The following is a 19,929-nucleotide window of genomic DNA, read 5'->3' as shown; positions in this document are numbered from 1 at the left end:
GTCAGCACAGTAGGCCCCACCCCATCGCTGCTAACCCAATCACAAGGCTGCATATTACACGCTGTCAGCTTCCCCGCAATTGGCCGAGAGCCTATTCAGTCCCCATGTGAAATCCAGACTATGCAGCAATATTAGCAGAGAGAAGCTTTTGTTTCATTGCATTTGTTGTATTTCAGCACTGACTTACATATTCTACATATCACGGTAGACTGGGCTTCATGTTTAGTGAAGTATATCCCACGCACTTGATTACCAATGGGCAGCGATACTTGGTACCATAATGGCACCGATGCTGATGCAAACGTTAGTAACCAGACCGAAAAGCAACTCACATTTCGGTGCTTCATTTCGGTGCCACTGAATTTTTAATTAGCGCCCCCTTAGCTCTATTGCTGCGCCATGGATGGAAGTGAACCTTCGAAATACAGTTTGTCTGCACTTCACCTAAAAAGACGCAGACTCAGCAACCTGCAACAAGGAAGGTAACACCTCGAATTTGATTAAACATCTGACGACGAATAGCATTTTTTTAAAAGCCGAGATATGTATCGTCTTTGATAGCGTGCCAGACCCAACACCACTGTTTTTATTGTAACTGCAACAGTTTGTTGTGAATTTTTAATATTAAAAATTACTATTCTGTTCAACTTGCATGTCACAAAATGGCTTAAAGGATAAAAATGCACCATTTTTGGACAGAGTTTGTATGTTTTCCATTCTTTAAGCACCGGTTCAGGCACCTTTTAAGCACCGGCACCGTTTCATCTTTACACTGGATAAACCGCTGCTAGTTTACCGCAGTGACTGAAGGGTCTCTTCACCCGTCTCCTCCGAGGCGTCTGTTATTATGTCACGTGATTGGACGACTTCCTGCCTAAAGCACCATGGCACAGCAGTAAGCTCGACTAAACAACTGCTCGATATAGCCCTCAATAGGCACACATGGAAAGGATGTCTATTGATGCCAGAGATTTTTTGGAAGTAACACCTAGTGACCATCAGTGGTATTGCACTTTAAGATGCTCAAAATAGGTTTCTCTTTTCATACATATTGGCTATTGATAATCTTTTACAAGACCTCTGAATAATTATACACTTTTAAGCCATTATGGGACACAGACACTCTTTACTCCTGGAAAGATTGCAATCCTTTACAACGATATAACCAAAATGGTTCAATAAAATGTGGAGTGAAACAGTTATTCTCTGGCAGTCATGTGTAACCTCTCTGAATCACATCAGACGTTTGACAACTTTTTCACATATGCATACTGTCAAGTAGGCATTATCTGACTTTTTCTTATTATTATGCTGTGGGCTTTAACCAGGTCAACAAGGGCAATTAAAGTAAAAAAAAAAAAAAGAGAGAGAGAGAGAAATGTAGGTAACACAGCACTAACAACATTTTTTTTTTTTTTATTACAATGTGGATATCTGATGAGGTAACATACACATATTTAACCAACCAAATGTGTGTCTCTGGTAATGTGCGCCTGTGTGTGCGAGTGTGTGTGTGTGTGTGGAGTGTTTTGGTAGGGGTCACGTCAACAGACAGTCAGCAATATAATTGCACCTCATTAGTTGTACAGATTGGCACCTTACACTCCCCCGCCATTTTCCTCGCTTTGGACGACCCCATAGGACGGCTGCCACTCACAAGAAAGCTATTAACCAATCACAGCGTGGTATTTGTCACTAAGGGAAAAATAATGATAATCGTAATCCTCAGGATCTCCCGAATAACTCATTTATTTCATTTAAAAGCCAAATTACAGTGCTCAAATGCAGCGGAGGCCACAGTGGCACTCAAACAGAGCGTCAGAGAGGAATGAGCGACGTGTCGTGTCTTCATTAACGGTGCGAGGGGGAACCAAAGACTCTGCACGCAATTAATGCAACATCACAGTGCTGACGCTTATCACTCGCCCTCATTGAAATCCACGCACACACGCACACACACACACACACACACACACACACACACACACACACACACACTTGTGCCGTGCGACATAGACACAACAGCGCACTGCTCATTACTCCTGTGCAGGTCTGGTCTCCATGGTCTAGGTGATGTGATGGGGGCTGTGGCAGCAGCCTCCCAGTTGTCTGGCATGCACACACACACACACACACACACACACACACACACACACACACACACACACACAACCTGCTATAGGGGATCAGGGTGAGGGAAACCTCTGATTTACCGCCTTTTATCTCAGTCACAGAAACACACACGCACTCACTCTGTCTCTCTTTCATACGTGCGTGCACTCACACACACACACACACACACACACAGTGGAGTCATATCTTGATTAGGCGGCTTAGGTGGTCCCAGGGAAATACACTCATCTCTGTCTGTCTCTCTGCCTCCCCCTCTCTGGCATGTTGTTATCTCCAGGGTCCAAATGTTTGGAGATATCTTCACACACACCTCATGGCAAACAACCTCAGTTGTCTCCCCGGCCTGTCCTTCTTCTAACAGGCTCCTGCAGCCTTGACCGGACCCAGATCCCGTTTACAAAGGGTCAGGCCCAACATCTATTTAGACTAGTTTGTCAAAGGGGACAGACAGAAAGGTAAATGTGAATTCAGTGGGGTTTAAACTTCCAAAATGCTTCTCGGGGAAAATTGGATTACCGAGCAGGCGAGGAAATTAATTTGCATTTTGTTAAAATGGCCTTATTATTGTATTCAATCCTCTTTGCCATGCTGATATATAAAATTTAAATAAATCAATAGTTTCTGGGGAATTATTATTCCCCTGTGGATGCCTGTATTCATTTCTTGAGAATTTTGTTTATTAATATTTCACCAGTAAGCTTGCTTTTGTCAAATTTGTAAAAAAAAAAAAAAACAAAACAAAAAACATTTATATACTTTCACAAAATGGATATTCAGGCCAATAAGCTGTTGGTGTTGCTGCAAGCGTCATCATATAAGTGACTGCAAATGCTTGCACAGCATTTTTCACAACCACCTGCAAGAGCTCCTGAAACTGTCACCGCAATGTGATCATCTCTCTTCTCTCCGTATCACTGCAACTCCTTTCCACTCATTTGTATATATCAGGAACAACAACAACAGGAATTTGGGTATTCACACATGAGCCACACACCCAGTGTAGTCCCAGAGAGTTAAACTGTTAAGCGGAGTTCTTTGTCAGTCATGCACAGAGTAAAATAAGTTACATATGAACTTACCTGTGCTTATCTATGCAAAAGACACCAAACATGTTCATTGGGTGAGTGGCATAGGTAATGCGGATAACATGTGTGAGGGGAGAAGACTTTGCATGCAGCTCCTCTCATGCCTGGACTTACAAAGGAACAGTTTGTAAGATTTACAACCATGAGCAGAGGAAGAAGCGGAATATGTTTTCATTAGTGTCAACTAGAAACTATTGGTGTTTTTGTTAGCTTAGAATGAGCTCTTCTTCGGTTTGTTAGTCCAATAGCATAATTGCCTGAGTCATATTTGAGTGTTTTTGGAAAACTAAAAAAAAAAGGCTACAATGTCGTATGGTCTACCACCATGTTTCTATAGAAGTCCAGAGAAGACAATCCAATCTCTTGCTCCACTGACAGCCTCTTACGTTGAAGTGTCAGCCTATGTGGGTTCTCCTACATGCTTTGAAAGAGAAGGGCAGATGATGCTCAAGACAACTGAAAGTTTGGGCCAATTTGACCCCAAATTCCCTCTTTTTGAGAATCGCTGGAGGAATCCACTCCAGACCTAACTGAGTCCTGGGGTGTTTAGAACGTCACTCTTAAACCTTTCTTGCACACCCACGGATTGAAATGATAATAACTGATATTAAACATGTTTGGCATTTTGCTGAGTTCACACTAGCAGTGAGAAAGCGCCTTCCCAGTCTGGTCATGCAACTAGCCCTCTATGCTAACTTTAGCTATTGTCAAATCATGTAGTTATTGCAAGGCTGAGGTTAGATGGGAAAATATCTAGGAAGGTTTTTGTTTTGTGTGCGCTACAACCTGATTTCAAGATCAGGCTAGATTTGAAAAATTCTGATGCAATTTACATTCTTGCCACTAGATGCTAAATCATACACACTGGTCCTTTAACTGCAGACTAAAAAAAAATATTTTTTTTTTCTTTCTCTGTTTTATCCAGTACCTGTCACATGACCTTTCTCCAAAAGTCCAGTTAAATTCTACATGTTATAATGTGACTTGCATGTACAGGAGCCATACTATTATTTGAGAAACCTGTAACATTTTCTGTGTCTATAGTGTCATTATCACATGGAGCCCCATACTTTTTCAAGAGGTGTAGCATGAATGGAAATTATTCATGGGTTGGCACGAAAATGTGTGTCAATAGTCCAATACTGTGGTCTCATATTTGGCTGGTATTTACATGAAGGAAATCAAAGAAAATTTCTAGTGCAATATAACGATGACTAAATGCAAATGTTATAGCCCTACATTACAACCAGTCTTTTCATATTTCAAGAGTTTGTCGTTGCTAAAGGTCTCTGAAAAAACAGTTTTTAAATCATACCTATTTCTCTGAACAAAGAAACACTCAAAAACTGCATTTGTGAGCACAAATTTTACAAATATGTAAATATACATGATAGAAAGTTAAGAGTTTTAATGTGGAAACAGGAGCCACTACAAGTTATGTTATCCTGTTATTAAAGAACTACCTTTGTGGCATGTTTTGTCAACATCTTTGAAGTTTATGCAGTTTTCTATCTGCTCGTCTGACAAAGCTGACATCTTCCTGCTCATCTTGCTTTGAAGTTGTGCATTTTTCTGTCTGGTCATGCCAGTTGACATTGCTCATGGTTCCTACTTATATCCTCCACAACTGTGATCCATTCCAGGGGCTGACTCACTCAATGAGTCCACATTTCAAGCCCGGTCTTGAAATGTCGACACTGCACCATATCCAGTTGACAAGGCCTGTCCTATTCCTAAGCATCCACTAAATGTGATGGGACACATCCAGTGTATCCTGTACGGCCCTAATAATCTTTCAACTCAAAGCTGTCACTTCGGTGTTTGTGTCGCCGCTGACCACTGAGAAAAGAAAGACACTGCGTTTCAACCATACTGTTTCCACAAGCTATTTCTTAGGTCATTTGTGGTTGCTTATAAATGTCAAATAGTAATGGGGCCGTGTTTCCTTTTAGCAGACTGAACACAGCTCTTCGTAGTGTGTGGAAGTGACACATCCAAACAATGAAACTTACCTTATTTAGAACTGGTTTGCCATTTTTATTTTTTCACCACATCCTGTCCACGTATCATTAAAAACAACACAGGAACATGTAGCTGCCACCTGCCTGTCTGGGGATATTTCTTGCTCATGTCGGTGTTTAAGGTTGTGTGGGAGTTGGGATACACAGCATGTAATTTTAAAGGACGCAAGAATTAACCTTGAATATCCAACCATAATCCTCACTGTACATAGTGACACATGCAGCTTTGTGCGAGAGCAAGTAAACCATGGTGAGGAAATTCTTGCAAGGGACCGGCAGCAACAACACTGAAGAATGATTGACAAAAGAACACACGCATACACAAACACACATATCTCTAACTCTGATCTGGTTGACTGGGCCCTGTTCAGGACGTAATGACTGCGCTATGTGGTTTTTTATTTTTCTTACTCCCGTAAAGTTGACTCACGCTCCACTGCCTAGTGCGTGTGTCGAAACGCTAACAGAGTTCACTCTTCTCATATTCACAATAACTGATGAAGTGGTGCGATCGGTGACTGTGGCCAAAACTATTGCAGACACGTTTCAAAATGAGGCTGAGGAGGAGTTGTTCAATTTTTCAAGTGACTGGCCGTTGAAAGCCTGAGCTGCTTGTGTAAATACACGGCCGCACACATGTACCATTAACAGTTCAGATGCAACATTCAGATGCACGAACACACAGAGACGGCTGCGAAGCAAAATAAGCAACTCATAAAAAGTAAGCATAAAAAAATAATACATTCCGCTTCATCTTCAATCTGCTGAGTAAAGTCACTTTATCCATTTTGCTTGTGTGCTCAAACAGTGGTGTGAAAACGTACGCACACACAGACACACAGACACACACACACACACACACACACACACACACACAGACAGGTATATCATGCATTCTGGGCCTACAGTGCCAAGGCGTTTAGTAATTGAAAACAGGGCTGAATAATCTGAGAGAATGACAGCTCTGAAAGATTATGTGAACTCAAACATTAACACAATTAAGTGTGTGAGCACTGGAGTATGTCGCAGCATTAGACACTGTCTTAATAGTCCCGCAGCACAAAGACAGAGGAATGTGTGTGTATGTGTGGGACATCCCGGATCATCGTGAAGGCAGGCGATGAAGGCAAACCAGAACGGAGGCAGTGGCTGTGTTTAAAGCACCGACCGTCGCAAATCATGTAAATGCGTTCTTATTTTTTATCAGTTTGACTACAAATTCAGAAATCCAGCCAGACCTCTCCTAAATCCTGTGAAAGGAAAACCACAGTGATAACAAATAGCCTTATTTTATTTATTTTTTTTATAGCACTGATCCGCTTGTTAAAGACAGACGATTTATCAGACAGTGAGCAAATGATTCAATTGTCTCCTGGTGATTCCACGCCTTAGCAACAGCCGCCGGGTCGGCGTGGCGACGGCCCAGTTCTGATTTATCTAGCGGGCTGCACTCAGGTGCTGTTTTGTTAACAGGATTGCAGCCATTTATAACTGTGTTTCATTACTGTACTAAGAGCCGATAAGATGATCACTCACGCACACACACACACACTTCGCACACACAGAGGCGCTAATTCAATCCGCTGACAGGGAAACACGGCAAACAACATCCATTATGGCCTCAGAGCTAATTGGTTATGTGGAGGGGAGGGGTGGGGGTGGGGGGTGAGGGGGGGGGGGGGGCGAAAGGGAGGAGGGAGGAGGGAGGGTAAAGGAAGCTGGAGGAAGACTGGGTTTGGTGGGGGATTTCTACAGTAAGGTGCACCTCCGGAGAATATTTCATCTATTTTTCACCTCCCATTGTTTGCAATTATTCATCATGTCTATCTCTCCCACTCTCACTTCACACCTAAAAGCTGAGCAAGTCCTTTTTTTAGAGCGCAAGATGAAACTCACCTTCCCTCCTCCGTCCGGTCCTTGTCTTCTTTTTGCACGTTCCTTCTTGCCATGGGGTAAAGTATAAATGAGAATACCTGCCAATAAAGCAAATGCATCCATCTGACCAGCAGCAAGCAGTAAACCCAAAACAAAGATGGCACCTTGGCCCCAGGTGGCATCAAACTACTGGTGACATTTAATAATTCCCTCTATCCCGCTAACCCCCACTGCCTCCCTCCTCAATCACCTGACTTACTATTACTATTAAAGATAAATCTCCTCTCATACGTAGAAGAAGCAGGAGGAGAGAGACAGGGAAATGATGAATTACGGTCATTCATGCAAAGTCCAGATCTTTTAGGATTCCTGGCTTTGGCTCTGTTTATTTACTTCTTCCATCACACCACATCAGCAATAGAGTGATGGTGGATGAATGACTGGAAAGGCAGGCAGATCGTCAAACAGATGGAGTTGCAGGGAGAAATAAATAATGTCAGCAGAGGTGTTTGAGGGGAGGGGAGGGAAAAGAGAGGGAAAAATTATAATAAAGAAACAGAAGAGGAAAGAAAGGGACTTGAGCGCCTGGGGAAGTGAGACAGATTTTCATTCAGACGGAGGCGAGGAGAAACAGAAGAGGCATGGAGGGAGCGATGGATGAGCAGATTTAGAGGGCAGGAGCTAAGAGGAAAGATAAAAGCATGAATGACGCGTGGTGGGGGCGGGGGCACTACAGTGTACAGTATTTACATGCACCATGTTGTTGAACACGTCTGCTAGCTTAAGTCATTAGTTGATGCAGATGACAGCTCATGCAGGTACAAAGATGCACACATGCAAACACACACACACACTGGGAAGACATGGCGTTATGACATGTTATTAACACAAAAGTACAGGTTTTAACCGATTTGATAACTTGGCAGATCGTCATCCCGTTTAAAGCTGTCTATGTGTGTGCGTACTTGTACAGCTATCTTTCTGAGGACCAGGTTCAGAGCCTCAGAAGTGAGGACATATTAGGAAAATTAGACGGATCTTCACTTTCTCACACGACTGTGCGAGAGTTAAGACAAAGTGTTAAGGTTAGAGTTAGGCTTAAGGTTTAGGCACTTAGTTGAGGTGCTCACAGCCAAGACCTATAATACTATATATCATGTCAGAAAGATACGATAAGAAAAGATAATTCTTTAAAATAAGATGATCCACACAAATGAGTGTGCGCATGTTTCCCTACCTAATCAACAGACCTCTACTCTCATAAATGATACAAGTGATATATAATGATAAATGACAAATAATATGTACATATACACTGTAGATTTGTGCAACACAGTCTCTTTATTAAACAGGTGCAATACGTGTCAATATTGGCAGCGTATTAGACACTTAAACTTACAAGAATAGGCATGTGGAAGTCATGCTACAACTTTATAGCGTTTGAAAATAAATAATATTTGCCAAAATGCCACTTCAATATGTAAAATAAAAACGACAGACTGAAATTAAACTAAAAACAAAAAGTAGAGGGCTGTTTTAACACCGGTTTCTCATCTCATGTGGCTTTGAGGCTGGTGTAAGTTCTCATATACAGTGTCAGCCGCCGAGGAGCGTCCTTCTGGGTCCAGTTTGGCATAATCACGAGACATTGAGGTGACATCTAAAGCTGTGTAGGGGTCGTTGCCGGGGTTGGGAGCCCCAGAGGTTGACCCAGCACATCCTCTCCTCTTCTTCCTCTTGCAGATTAGTACTATTGTGATAGTTATTGTAATGAACCATCCAAAGGGAACACTGGCTACAACCACTATAAACAATGGAGTAAAGCGTGTGTCCTTGGGTACAGTGTCGTTTCCTATTCCGTTGTCTGAGACTTTACCTATGGGTCCGTTCTGGACTCTCAGGTTGACAACAGGGGAGGGGAAGTCTTCATAGCCAATCATGGCACAGGCATAGCTCCCTGTATCCCCTTTATTGACTGGGTGCAACGGCAGCAAGCTTCTTTTGCTGTCATTTAATTGCAGTCTGTTCTTGTACCAGATGTAACCTATGTTGGAGGTCAGATCTGCAGCACAGTTGTGGACACAAGTCAGTGTTATTCTCTGACCCTCCATTACTGACCAGTCTCTCAATATGAAGTCTTTTTCCTTAACAACATCCTTCCCCATGATGAGCACAGGAGACAAGAAAATATGGATTCTCACACCAGGAGAACCATGGCATGTTTTTGTCATGTGCTCATCTGTTTTACGGCTAAATTTGTATGTAATGTAATAAATGGAATCATGGTTTTTTGTTGTGTTTGTAAATTTTATTGAGCAGTCTTTGGTTCTACTGTTGAGACCATTTGAGATAATTTCATAAGCTGTTATGTCCAAGGGTATAGACTCTAATTTGTGGTTAAAACCTTTGGACCATTGCGGTACTGAAAGGACTGTAACATCATCGGGATAGGAGCAGGATATCACCACTGATGAACCCTTCAGGGCACATATTGTTCTGTGTTTGTAGTTCACGCAGTTGGGTGATGGCAGTCCAACTGAAATAAGAAAAAAAAATGGTACATGCCTTAACTGTTGTATGATTAATATTATTATAGTACCAAATGACAGCAATGATGTGATGCTGAGAGTACCTGCCACAGGAAACAGTACCAGGAACAACGACCAAAATACACTTCCTTCAACCTTCGGCCCCATTTGTAATTCACACGAACTGCACCAAAATTAACAAAGAAAACGAGCATAAAGGAAATGATATGCTGGATGAAAAATGCATTAAAAAAAAAAAATGAAAAACATTTGAAATCCAGACATTAAGTATTGCAAAAGCCCACAAATACTGTTAACATAAAAATGTTGGCACTTATTCTGTAAATAACATTTAGTTAGTTACTAACTAACTACTCCTACTCCTACTAAGTACTAACTAATTTTAAACATGAGGTTATTCTGATTCAAAATGTTTTACTTTTCTAATTTGGTATACAAAGTTTTTCTGATACTATGCTACAAACGCTGAAAATAAATGATGAAACAGATAAAAGGTCGCACTTACAGATTAGACAGCAGTGCAGTCTGGTTAGGGAGTATGAGAGCAAATCAAGTGTTGCTGTGAATATTTGAATGGTCATAAAACGATGAGTCCCTCGTGAGTCATATGTGGAAACCAACCGTCACGCCCTTCCAATTGCAACAGTTTTTGTTTTAGCAAAACCCAAATGTACAGACAGGTTGAAAAAAGTGACAATAAACACATACTTAGGTGGCAGTGGACAGGTCTGAAAACAAAGCCCCCAGACGGGGTATCAAGGAAGCCTTATTTCAAGCCCTCAGTTCATCTAGCCCGTATAGGAAATTAAAATATCTACTGTCTTATAAAACATACATCTCAAAATGTTTGTAAAACACTGAACGATTAAATCCCAGGAAAGAAATTATAAAATAATTGCCAACATGGTGACAGGCTGACTATGCTGAGGGAAGGACAAAAAAGTCACAGTAGCTGGGTTTACATGGAGCCAAATATTCTGATAAAAAACGGTTTAGAAGCCCAAACCGAACGAAAATGTGTCATATAAACACTTCAGTTGGAATAAACAGGCCCAAACCAAATGAAATTTCGTTCAGTTTCACAGGGGCAGAATATTTCTTTTCCCAAACCGATTGAAAGTCATGTAATCGGTGAATCGGACTGAAGTCAGGCTCAGTTCTGTCTGCGCATGGTCTGCAGCGCCGCAGCGAGCTTGTTTTTAGTAAAAACTCTGAAAGAACAAGGCATTTTCACACGCTTAGATGGAAAAAAAAAATAGAAATATTGAACTGTTTAAAAAGGTCCATCAAAATTTCACTGGAGCCAAGATAAAGTGAAGTGTGGAACAAATTCAGAACCGCTGGAAAACCTAGAAGACCGGCTACTATAAGGCTAACACAATTGCAAAAGTAGATATGAGCTCACAAACTTTCCGAATCAAGCTGTTGCTTTAATAATAAAACTAATAATAAAAACACTAGCAACTACTGCTAATTAGACGAGAGACCTCCATCTTTAATTAGTCACATGATGTCTTCGTCGATCTACACATGTCATACGCCTGTAAAATGGCTACTCCGATTAAAAGTAGAGGTACATGTAAACATCAGATCGGAACAGATCACCTCAGATGTAAACAGCTGACCTGAAACCGTCAATCTGAATGAAAAAAAAAGAGGCATGGTCATGCATTTTTAGAAGGACTCATGTAGTGAAAATATACTTTTGAAAAAAAAGTTGGTTGTTACTTACCACAAGCAAAAACTTGTTAAACCAAGAAACAGAAATAGTTCAGATGTTCTCATCAGTATGTTTTCACATTACTTCATGTAGTCGTCACGTCAGCTTTGAGTCATGGCAACTATCAGGATTTTCAACCTCCAGAGCTTACCACCAAGTCAGATCTGTTTAGCAATAGTAAGACGTATGGTGCTGAGTGTTGGCTACAGCTTAGGGCCGATTTCGTAACACGAACGTTATCTTCCTACATAGCTACCTAGCTAGCTAACTAGTTTCATTCATTATTACAGGAAAATCCAGAATAGCTAAAAGCGTGGGTTGACAGTGTTGGTAAATGTCAACATGTGCTCTTAATGAGCCTACAGAAAGAGTGTCTCAGTCAGTGGTCAGTGTGAAAATCATTAGCAGATTTTGTGCATAAATGGAAAACAGAAGTGTCCGGTTACTGGCTTGTGTTCTGTTCCTGTTAAATTGCTTTGCAGAGCTACTGGTGGACATCGCTTCAGCAAAATATGCAACTGCTCATTTACTTAACTGTGGAAATTATTTCATTAGTATTAGCACTCATGGTGCTAATATGGCCCCTAGCCAAGGCAAAATATCTATCACGAGCCAGAGCATACATATCTTGCCACATAGCAAGAAACTCATAGACCTTTAACAAGAAATATACCAAAATATACCAAGACAGCCTGTTTTAATAGAAAAGTATCTTATATCAACATGCATTGAGTTATCTGGAGATTGCAATGAAATAAATACATTTTTATACCAGAGTAGAATTGACTACATTTGAGAGATGTATTCACATATGCGCCAATGTTACTTTTAAGTGCTCAGAATAGTTTTTGGTTCAAAATCTAAGAAAATGATGTTTAGACATGACAGCTAAAGGTAAGAGGCCTCTGCCTACTAGAATTCATATCATTTTCCCTCACAACAATTTTGAGCCCTGCTTGTCTGTGGATGCTTTTGTAGACAGAAAAGCACACAGTCTTTAGAGCTGATTCTACACTGCTTCCCACATAGGGTCAGTGTCATTTGGAAGGGATGGGAAATGTCTGAATTCGTTCTGAAACTCACGAAACCCCTCTTCATTTTCTGTAACAGCGTCTATGAAGACAACATCATCATTCAATGTCAGGGAAATCATGCACAAATATTGCTTCCTGTTCTTAAGAGTTATAAAGTCATATAAAGGAAGCATTAAACACAGTGGACTCTGAGGACACCTATAAAAGAAACATCAAGATAACTCATTAGATCACATTGCTCCTGCCCATTGCTCAGGGCTCTGGGTTTGTGGTTCTTGCACCAACTGTATCTTTGTGCTTTGGCCTTGGTAGTAGTCGATTTGTGAATGGCAGCGCTGAATACCAGCTTTGTGGCGCTCACACTTCTCGGTGTTGTTTGACATAGTGTCACACAAGGGTTGAGAGGTTGATTAAAATCCATGGTAAATTGTGACACAGCATTTCTGCAAGGTTTAGCCGCATGCTGCTTACAGTAAATGTTTGTCTATCTCTGTGGCTGAGCTTTGACTCAAAACCACTTTAACTCTAGGCTTTTTCCTCACTTAAATGAATACATGAAAGAATTCTTTGGCTTTTATTAGTGTTGGAACGTGTAGTTTGGACTAACAGTTCTTTTGAATCCACAACTCTGCCTTTAAAATGTGCAATATATTTAAATGAGCCTTTTACAGAAATAGGGCCAGGTCTTTGCTAGATGAGTCAAATGCTGATACATTTACTACAACTCTGCAATGGGAAGTATTACTTACCACATAGTTTCAGTGGAGACATTTTTTCATGATCTTGAAAACAGTTCGGAGAAAATGTTGACATTCAGGCTTGGTAAGGACAACCAAGAGGTAGCAAAAATAAGTCTGTGAGAAAATGACCCTGCTTCTTGCTTGATTTGTTACCTCAATGAGCATTTTCCTAATCGTAGGGAGTGTGCCCCAGTAAAGATGCTCCTGGCCAATCAAATTGTGCTTGGGATTGTTCACAATAACATGGCTCTGATTGTTTGTAAGACTAACTGCATACAGAGTTTTTTTTTTGTCCTCAGTACCACTTGAAACATGCTCCATAATGAAATTCGCACTTACTCATGATGAGCGATGAGAGAGAGTTTTTGGCAAGACAAGAAAAAAAAAACAGTAAGTATGATGATAATTGTTTCTTTGGATCATAAATCGGCGATGATGCTCCACTGCCACAGTGGGTTACTTGCAAAGAGGATTTAGGTAATGACAGTACGTTATCATGTAAACTTTGGCCTCATATTGGGACCAACCAACCAAGTCTGAGAGTTTTATTCATAGCAAAGGCAGCTTAACCCTACAGCAATGGTCTTCTCCATCGAATCGACATCGAATACACCAATGTTGCTAACGACATCCAGCTAGTGGCATGTACATATGTGTGCTGCGTTAACAGTAATTACTAAATTATATGTTCTAATGCTTCCTTCAAATGGGGTTGACTGTTCAAGAGAAGAGTCCATATGAACGGTCACATCTTGTAGTATTCACAGTCTAGTAAATGGACGTGCTTTTAGAAATGTAACTCTAATTTAGTTGCAGTTTAGTCTGTATACAGTTTTATTATATGTCTGAAGAAAATGTTGATATTCTCACCAGCTGCATCCTGTTATTATGACTATGTATATTCTCCATACTACAATTGTTAGGTCAGCAGCTTGTTAAACTGTAAGAGTGAGTGGCTTATAGCTGCCATGAGTTACCGGGTGAAGCATTTTCCATGTAACTGTGAGCTCAAAGCTTCCATTTTAAGACGGCATCGGTGGCAAAAGTGGAAAGTACCAGCCACTGCATTTGTACATTTAGCTTTAAAATTAGTCAATCACTAGAGAGACTAATATATCTGTCAGTATATCGCAGTATGCATATATCCAGCCGGCTTAGTCAGTCCAGTATGCCGTCAAATATTTGTCCATACATGTACTGATGCATGTGGACGCATCTGTTGTTGACAACCTCCGAATTAGTCGTACATCCTCAGTGATCTTTGGAGTCAATTACATTTGTACTTCCTTTTACAGTGCACGGTTTGCCTGTAGACCAACTTCAATTAATTCCCGTGTCAGTGTCGCACATTAGCCAACCGGCCAGAAAACAAACGTTCCTCAGCAAACAAACAAAACCAAGCATTAAACTAATGGATTAATTCATTCTTGAGGCGATGTAGGAGTCAAGCCCAAGAAAACAAAATGCTGACCATGATTCAAAGCAGAAGCAAAGCCATGTGGTTTGAGTTTATATCTCTATGTGCATGTAATTTGTGTTGTAGCTTTATCTGAGTAGTGTGTAAACACACTTTAATAAACAGGCGGGTGAGGGAGAAGAATATCAGGACTGAGGGGAGTACCATGGTAGCATACACTTGTTCGCCTATATCTGCCTTCTCTCTGTGTCGTCCCTTCCACCTCTCACTCCTCTCTCTGATACGTTTGGTGTGTTGATGGATACAGCACACTCAGCAATATTTCAGGGTATGATAGAGGCACAAAAAACTCTTTCATGGCAAAACAAACAGGCTCCGAGCTGCTTAGGCATGTGTTGACAAATGGGGAGGGAGCATTAAGTACAGTCAGAAATGGCTACGTGAATCCCCTGAAGAATAGAAAGAAAAAAAAATCCAACTACTTGCTTGGGCCATAACCATAACCATAAGACTGAGTAAGCCTCATAGTGATGGGTGTGCGCACTCACACACTCACACACACACACACACACACACACACATACACTCAAGCAGTCCTTTGAGGAGCCTGGGGCCTAGAGGGAATAATGGTTAGCAACCTGAAAAATGCCCTCATAACAAAAGGCCTCCGACAGTAATAAATGAAATAGATGAGCCAAACACATTAATCCATGCCGGTGTTGTGTGTGCGTGAAAGTGTTCGTGTGTAATTCGGTGTCGGCATATTGCTGCTGGTGTCTGTCGGTGTTTTTGTGTGTCCGAAAACTCAATGCATTTGAGCCTCGGTGTGCGTAATGTGTATGAAAACCGAGGGGCAGCTGAAAAATCTGTGAGATCGCCGTAGTGTAAGAAGGTGAGCCAACATGAATGCTCTCGCTGTCGCTCTCTGACATACGTGAAAACAATGTGTCCACACTGCTACCAGAGAGACGTCAATTAAATGTTTTTTTATTTTTTTTTGCCGACGAAATCTCCATAAAACACATTATTGACTTGCATTAAAAGTGTGCTTAAAACCACTGAGGTGTTTTACCTTACATGGACCTCTTTATGTTAAGACTGTTTTCTAAAGCCATAAAATCCTATTAACTGATTTTCCAGACATTGGCACATCTGGATTTGTCCTCTCTCACATCTAACAAACAACAGCGTCTTTGAACAACGTGCTTTCACAACTGGCTAATAGTTGAAGTAGTCTGTTTGTTTGAATTGGATGTTTGTATTCTTGTGGTTTTTTGCTCCAGTGGCAATTGAAAACATTAGAGAAAAAAAATACCTCTGCATGCAATTGTATTCCGACAATCAATCAGACCAACAAATTATATGAAGTATGCTTCCCGACAAATGCTGACTGTTAACTGGATAAAGTTATTTCGCTGTCAATATCTTTTACAACTGAGGTGATAATGGAATCTAAAACCCTCACTTCTCAGATGACAGTCATTTTGTCGTAAACAAATTAAACTGAATGGCGCTCAGATGATGTGTGTGAGTACATCACTGCATAAAGCCCACCCGAAGAATTTGATTGGCCCAGCAGATCTATGCCAGGCGAAATGAATCCCAAACACTGCAGCTTTAGTCCAAAATAAAATTTTGTGGCCAGGCTAGAAATCATCATCAACATGCCCGCTGGTTTGTTGTGAATTCTCAGGACAGTTATCGGTTCATTGGTACATTACTCAGACTTTATACAAGAGACCTGACAGTGCAAAGTTTATTTAATCCCGAATTCAAATTATTGTGATTATTTCTTTTTCTCACATAAAAATGCCCTGAGATGAGGTTGGGGCTGATGGCTGGGTCAACACTTAGTTGACCAAACCATTGGCCAATGTTGGCCGCTGCATTGACTTTACGGTAGAGATGATCCAGATCAATATCATTAGCCTTCGTGCTTATCGATTGCCCTTATCAATACATTTTGTGCCGAATCTGTACATCCCATTCCAGATGGTGACGGCAATGCATCTAAAACGTGTCTGCCAACAGCCATAAAACCACAGAAGAAGAATCTTTACGTCAAAGGACGTCATTCGCATCACGTGACGACAAGAAAGAGGTGATGGCAGAGAAACGGCTGAAACGGTCCGAAGTGTGGCTTCACTTCACTAAAAGGGACTGTATCGGCACAATGTGCAATATTTACGCAGCGCCGCAATTTCAAGCAAGGGCGGTAACACCACCAGCACGCTAAAGCATTTGTCAATGACGCACAAATTAAATACCGAGAGAGCCACGTGTTCGACAATCTCCGGTCAACAAGTGCAGCTGCCGCTAAGTCTCAGCAGAGCAGCGCTGGTGAGGATCCAGTGACCAGTTTCCTATGTTTCTTACACAAGCTCTCATATCTTGATTAGAAACTCAATAAAATTGTTGCTGTTTACACAAAACCATGAACGCCTACTTTGTCTAGATCAGAAATTTACAGCAGGAATTGATAAAGAATCGGATCAATAAGCAGAATCGATAATGGCATCGGTATCAATAAAATCCTATCGATGCCAACCCTATGGATCAGTCACCCAGTATACTACTCAGTCTGTGAAAACAGTTGTAGAATTTATTCTTTGGTTGTGGATACATTTTCTAAATTGTGATTTAAAAAAAAAAGAAAAAAAAGAAAGAATAAAAAACACTGTGATTTTAGGGATTATTTTGTGTTTGCATAATACAGATTTTCAAACACAGCCCGTGTTAAAAATTGGGGTTGATAAGTGTGAAAGATTACCAGAAAAAAGGGGAAGGGGGTCCAGTGAAAAACACAATTATGGGATTATGGGAAGTGTAGGATCGAACATTTTTGGAAAGTAGCCCATATTAGGGACTATAACTCAGGACACCTCCGCTTCTCCTGCTTCCGTTTTCATAAATCTTTGTTTAATCTTTGCCTAGCATGTAATGGATGTGCGCCGCTCAATCACTGATATACCGCTTTAACTCAACCACCCAAGATGTTATTTTTCAAAGCCTAATTTTTAATTTTTTTTTTTTACAAAGAATTACTTTGCTCTGTTTTCAGGTGCCAAAAATGCAGCAGGGTCATATTCAGCTTCCAGCTTGGTGTTGACGTTCAGTCTTTTGTCCCTCGCCAGATCTCTCGCCCATCTTTACATGTTTAACTTCCCAATTTTTCATCCTCTCTTACTTTTTTCATCACTATCGCTCTCTAAACTGTATACATTTTCTCTCCCTCTATTTCTAAATTGTGTATTTTTAGTCAGCATTTGGCCTCACCTTGTTCTTCCCTTCATTCTCTTTACCGTAGCTCTCTCTCTGTCTCTCTCTCCAAACTGTGTATATTTGGGTCTGTCTATGGGGAGTCAGGGGTCATTATTAATCTTGCTAGCTCTCCTACCTTCAGGCATAACAGCAGGGCAGCATCTGTGTGTGTGTGTGTGTGTGTGTGAGGGAGAGTGGAAGGAGTGGTTGCGAATGAGCCAGTTACGCTGTTCAAGTAAAGGTGTGGGAGAACATGTTTTAGTGAGTGCAGCGTCTGTGCCGTTTAGGTGCGCGAGTGTGCGCATGTGTTTGCATGGTGCGCGTACGCGAAGGAGAGGGAAAGTGTATTTTGCCATGATGGATCATGAGAGACCCACATTCTTAATGCACACTCGCACAAGACAGACACCCATGAGAAATGAAGGGGAGAACGGGGGAGAGAGGGAGCATAAAGGGGGAGGGAGAGAGGGGAGAGCAGGGAGAAGCCCTGTTCCTCCTGAACTCATTAACCGTTGTCCTCTTCGCCCTCCCTCCCGCACTCCCACAATGCCGAGCAGCGGCGTGCATCAATAACGCCAGTGACAGCACGAGGGGGACGGGTCAGACAAGCAACCGCCATCTCCCTGGCAACCACCACTATGGCCACCATCGCCACGACAACAATTGCAGAGCGCACATGGGGAGGGGGGGAGTGTCGGGGGGTGGTGGTGGTGGTGTCCCCCTTCCCTGCTGGCCCAGCTCGCCTCCTGCAGCCGTCACACAGCGAGGGCCGCCGTGCCTGCTGCTGCTGGATCAGAAGCAGGCTAAATCCACAGCACGGCTCCGGCATAGGACGGGGTGAGAGGAAGATGAGTGATCTGGATTCTGAGCTGAACTGAACGGACAGGAGATTCAGCCTGAGCTAGGGATAGCAGCATTAGGCCACTCTGCGTTTCAAGAGAAGGTCGAGGGACGGAGGTCTGAAGGGAGAAATTCCCCTCAAAAAAAGAGGCGCTGCAGCTGGTCTGTGAGGCCTGACGGGTTGCATGGAAGACACAAGTTCAAGAAAAAATTACCTCTTCATTTAAGGAAGAACTTGTGTGTATGTACACATTTTTTTAAAAAATAATTTAAATATAATATTTGGTGACTTATCTGCCTATCACAATATTTTATCATAAACCACTAGTTCAGGGGTCATTCATATTTTTTTTACATTAACTCTGTGTCTAATGGCTCACAATGATCACATGATTAGTGGCCACAATATAAATAATGGAAATTTTATTGCCAATCCTCTAGCCCCTATGCTGATGTTTGGCCCCTTTTAGCTAATTGTTTTGGCTCTGCCGGTCACATTTCAAGACGCGAACTTCTCTCATCACCCTCAGGCTATCTTGCAGAAAAGTTTCTGATGAACCTACGGTGCCCTACCTGCCCAGCACCAAATAGCAAACTCAGCTAAAACTGCGTTCACTACGTGGCCTCAGATATCGCCCCAGAAATGTTGTCTGCTTGGTTGTGGAGATACACAAATCCGTCGGGAATCTAGTGGCAAAAAAGCGACACAGCTTTGTCATTTACGTTCATAGTGAAGGAAAGATGAACAAAGAGTCCACCGCTGGCTGAATTCATTTCAGCTGGCTTCTAGCCCACTGAGTTTACTATGGAGACGACCGTTCTGTCTTCAAAGTTGACTTTCCACTAAATCATAACACCTCACCATTTAAAGCAATCAGGAACAATCATTTTGTTAGCAACTCCCAGTGCAGTTCCCGTGAGGTTTTGACAGCATGCCAGTGTCAAAGCTTTTAAACTCTTTGGAGCAAACGCTCTGCACATTTCTGGCACTGAGAATCACCATTTTGTAATTCAGTTTGAGTTTTGTGAGTTTCTTATGTGGCCCGGGTGCCTTGCTTTATGTACACTCGCTGATTTATGCATTTTTAAATGCATTTTTAATGGAAATGTGCTGTGATTGTACGAACAGAACATCAAGATCAAGAGTGTACCAATAAATAAAATACTACCATACCGTCAAACCGTCATGGAAATGGGCAGAATAAAACATATTGTCCCCACAAAAAATAAATTTAAAAAAATGCATTCTGCCTA

General features: G+C 41.6%; 1 protein-coding gene across 1 annotated transcript; it reads right to left on the bottom strand.

Moving 5' to 3' along the window:
* Positions 1-8,492: 8,492 nt before the first annotated feature.
* On the bottom strand, positions 8,493-9,945 carry LOC125022858. The gene is made up of 2 exons (XM_047609805.1): positions 9,747-9,945; positions 8,493-9,650 (listed from the first exon to the last, which is right to left on the bottom strand). Exons 1-2 carry the CDS (start codon positions 9,808-9,810, stop codon positions 8,665-8,667), a joined length of 1,050 nt encoding a protein of 349 aa, XP_047465761.1. The 5' UTR covers positions 9,811-9,945; the 3' UTR covers positions 8,493-8,664.
* Positions 9,946-19,929: the final 9,984 nt, after the last annotated feature.

Source organism: Mugil cephalus, chromosome 16, assembly GCF_022458985.1.
Source record: "Mugil cephalus isolate CIBA_MC_2020 chromosome 16, CIBA_Mcephalus_1.1, whole genome shotgun sequence".
NCBI lineage: Eukaryota > Metazoa > Chordata > Actinopteri > Mugiliformes > Mugilidae > Mugil > Mugil cephalus.
The sequence above is the reverse complement of the archived record's forward strand: the minus strand, read 5'-3'. Positions and strand labels throughout refer to the sequence as shown.

Excerpts from the sequence above, each read along its gene's own strand:
- LOC125022858 (XM_047609805.1), bottom strand. The coding sequence starts at position 9,810 with ATGGGGCCGAAGGTTGAAGGAAGTGTATTTTGGTCGTTGTTCCTGGTA. Across the intron at positions 9,651-9,746 it reads GGTACTGTTTCCTGTGGCAG|TTGGACTGCCATCACCCAAC; the intron begins GTACTCTCAGCA and ends TTCTTATTTCAG.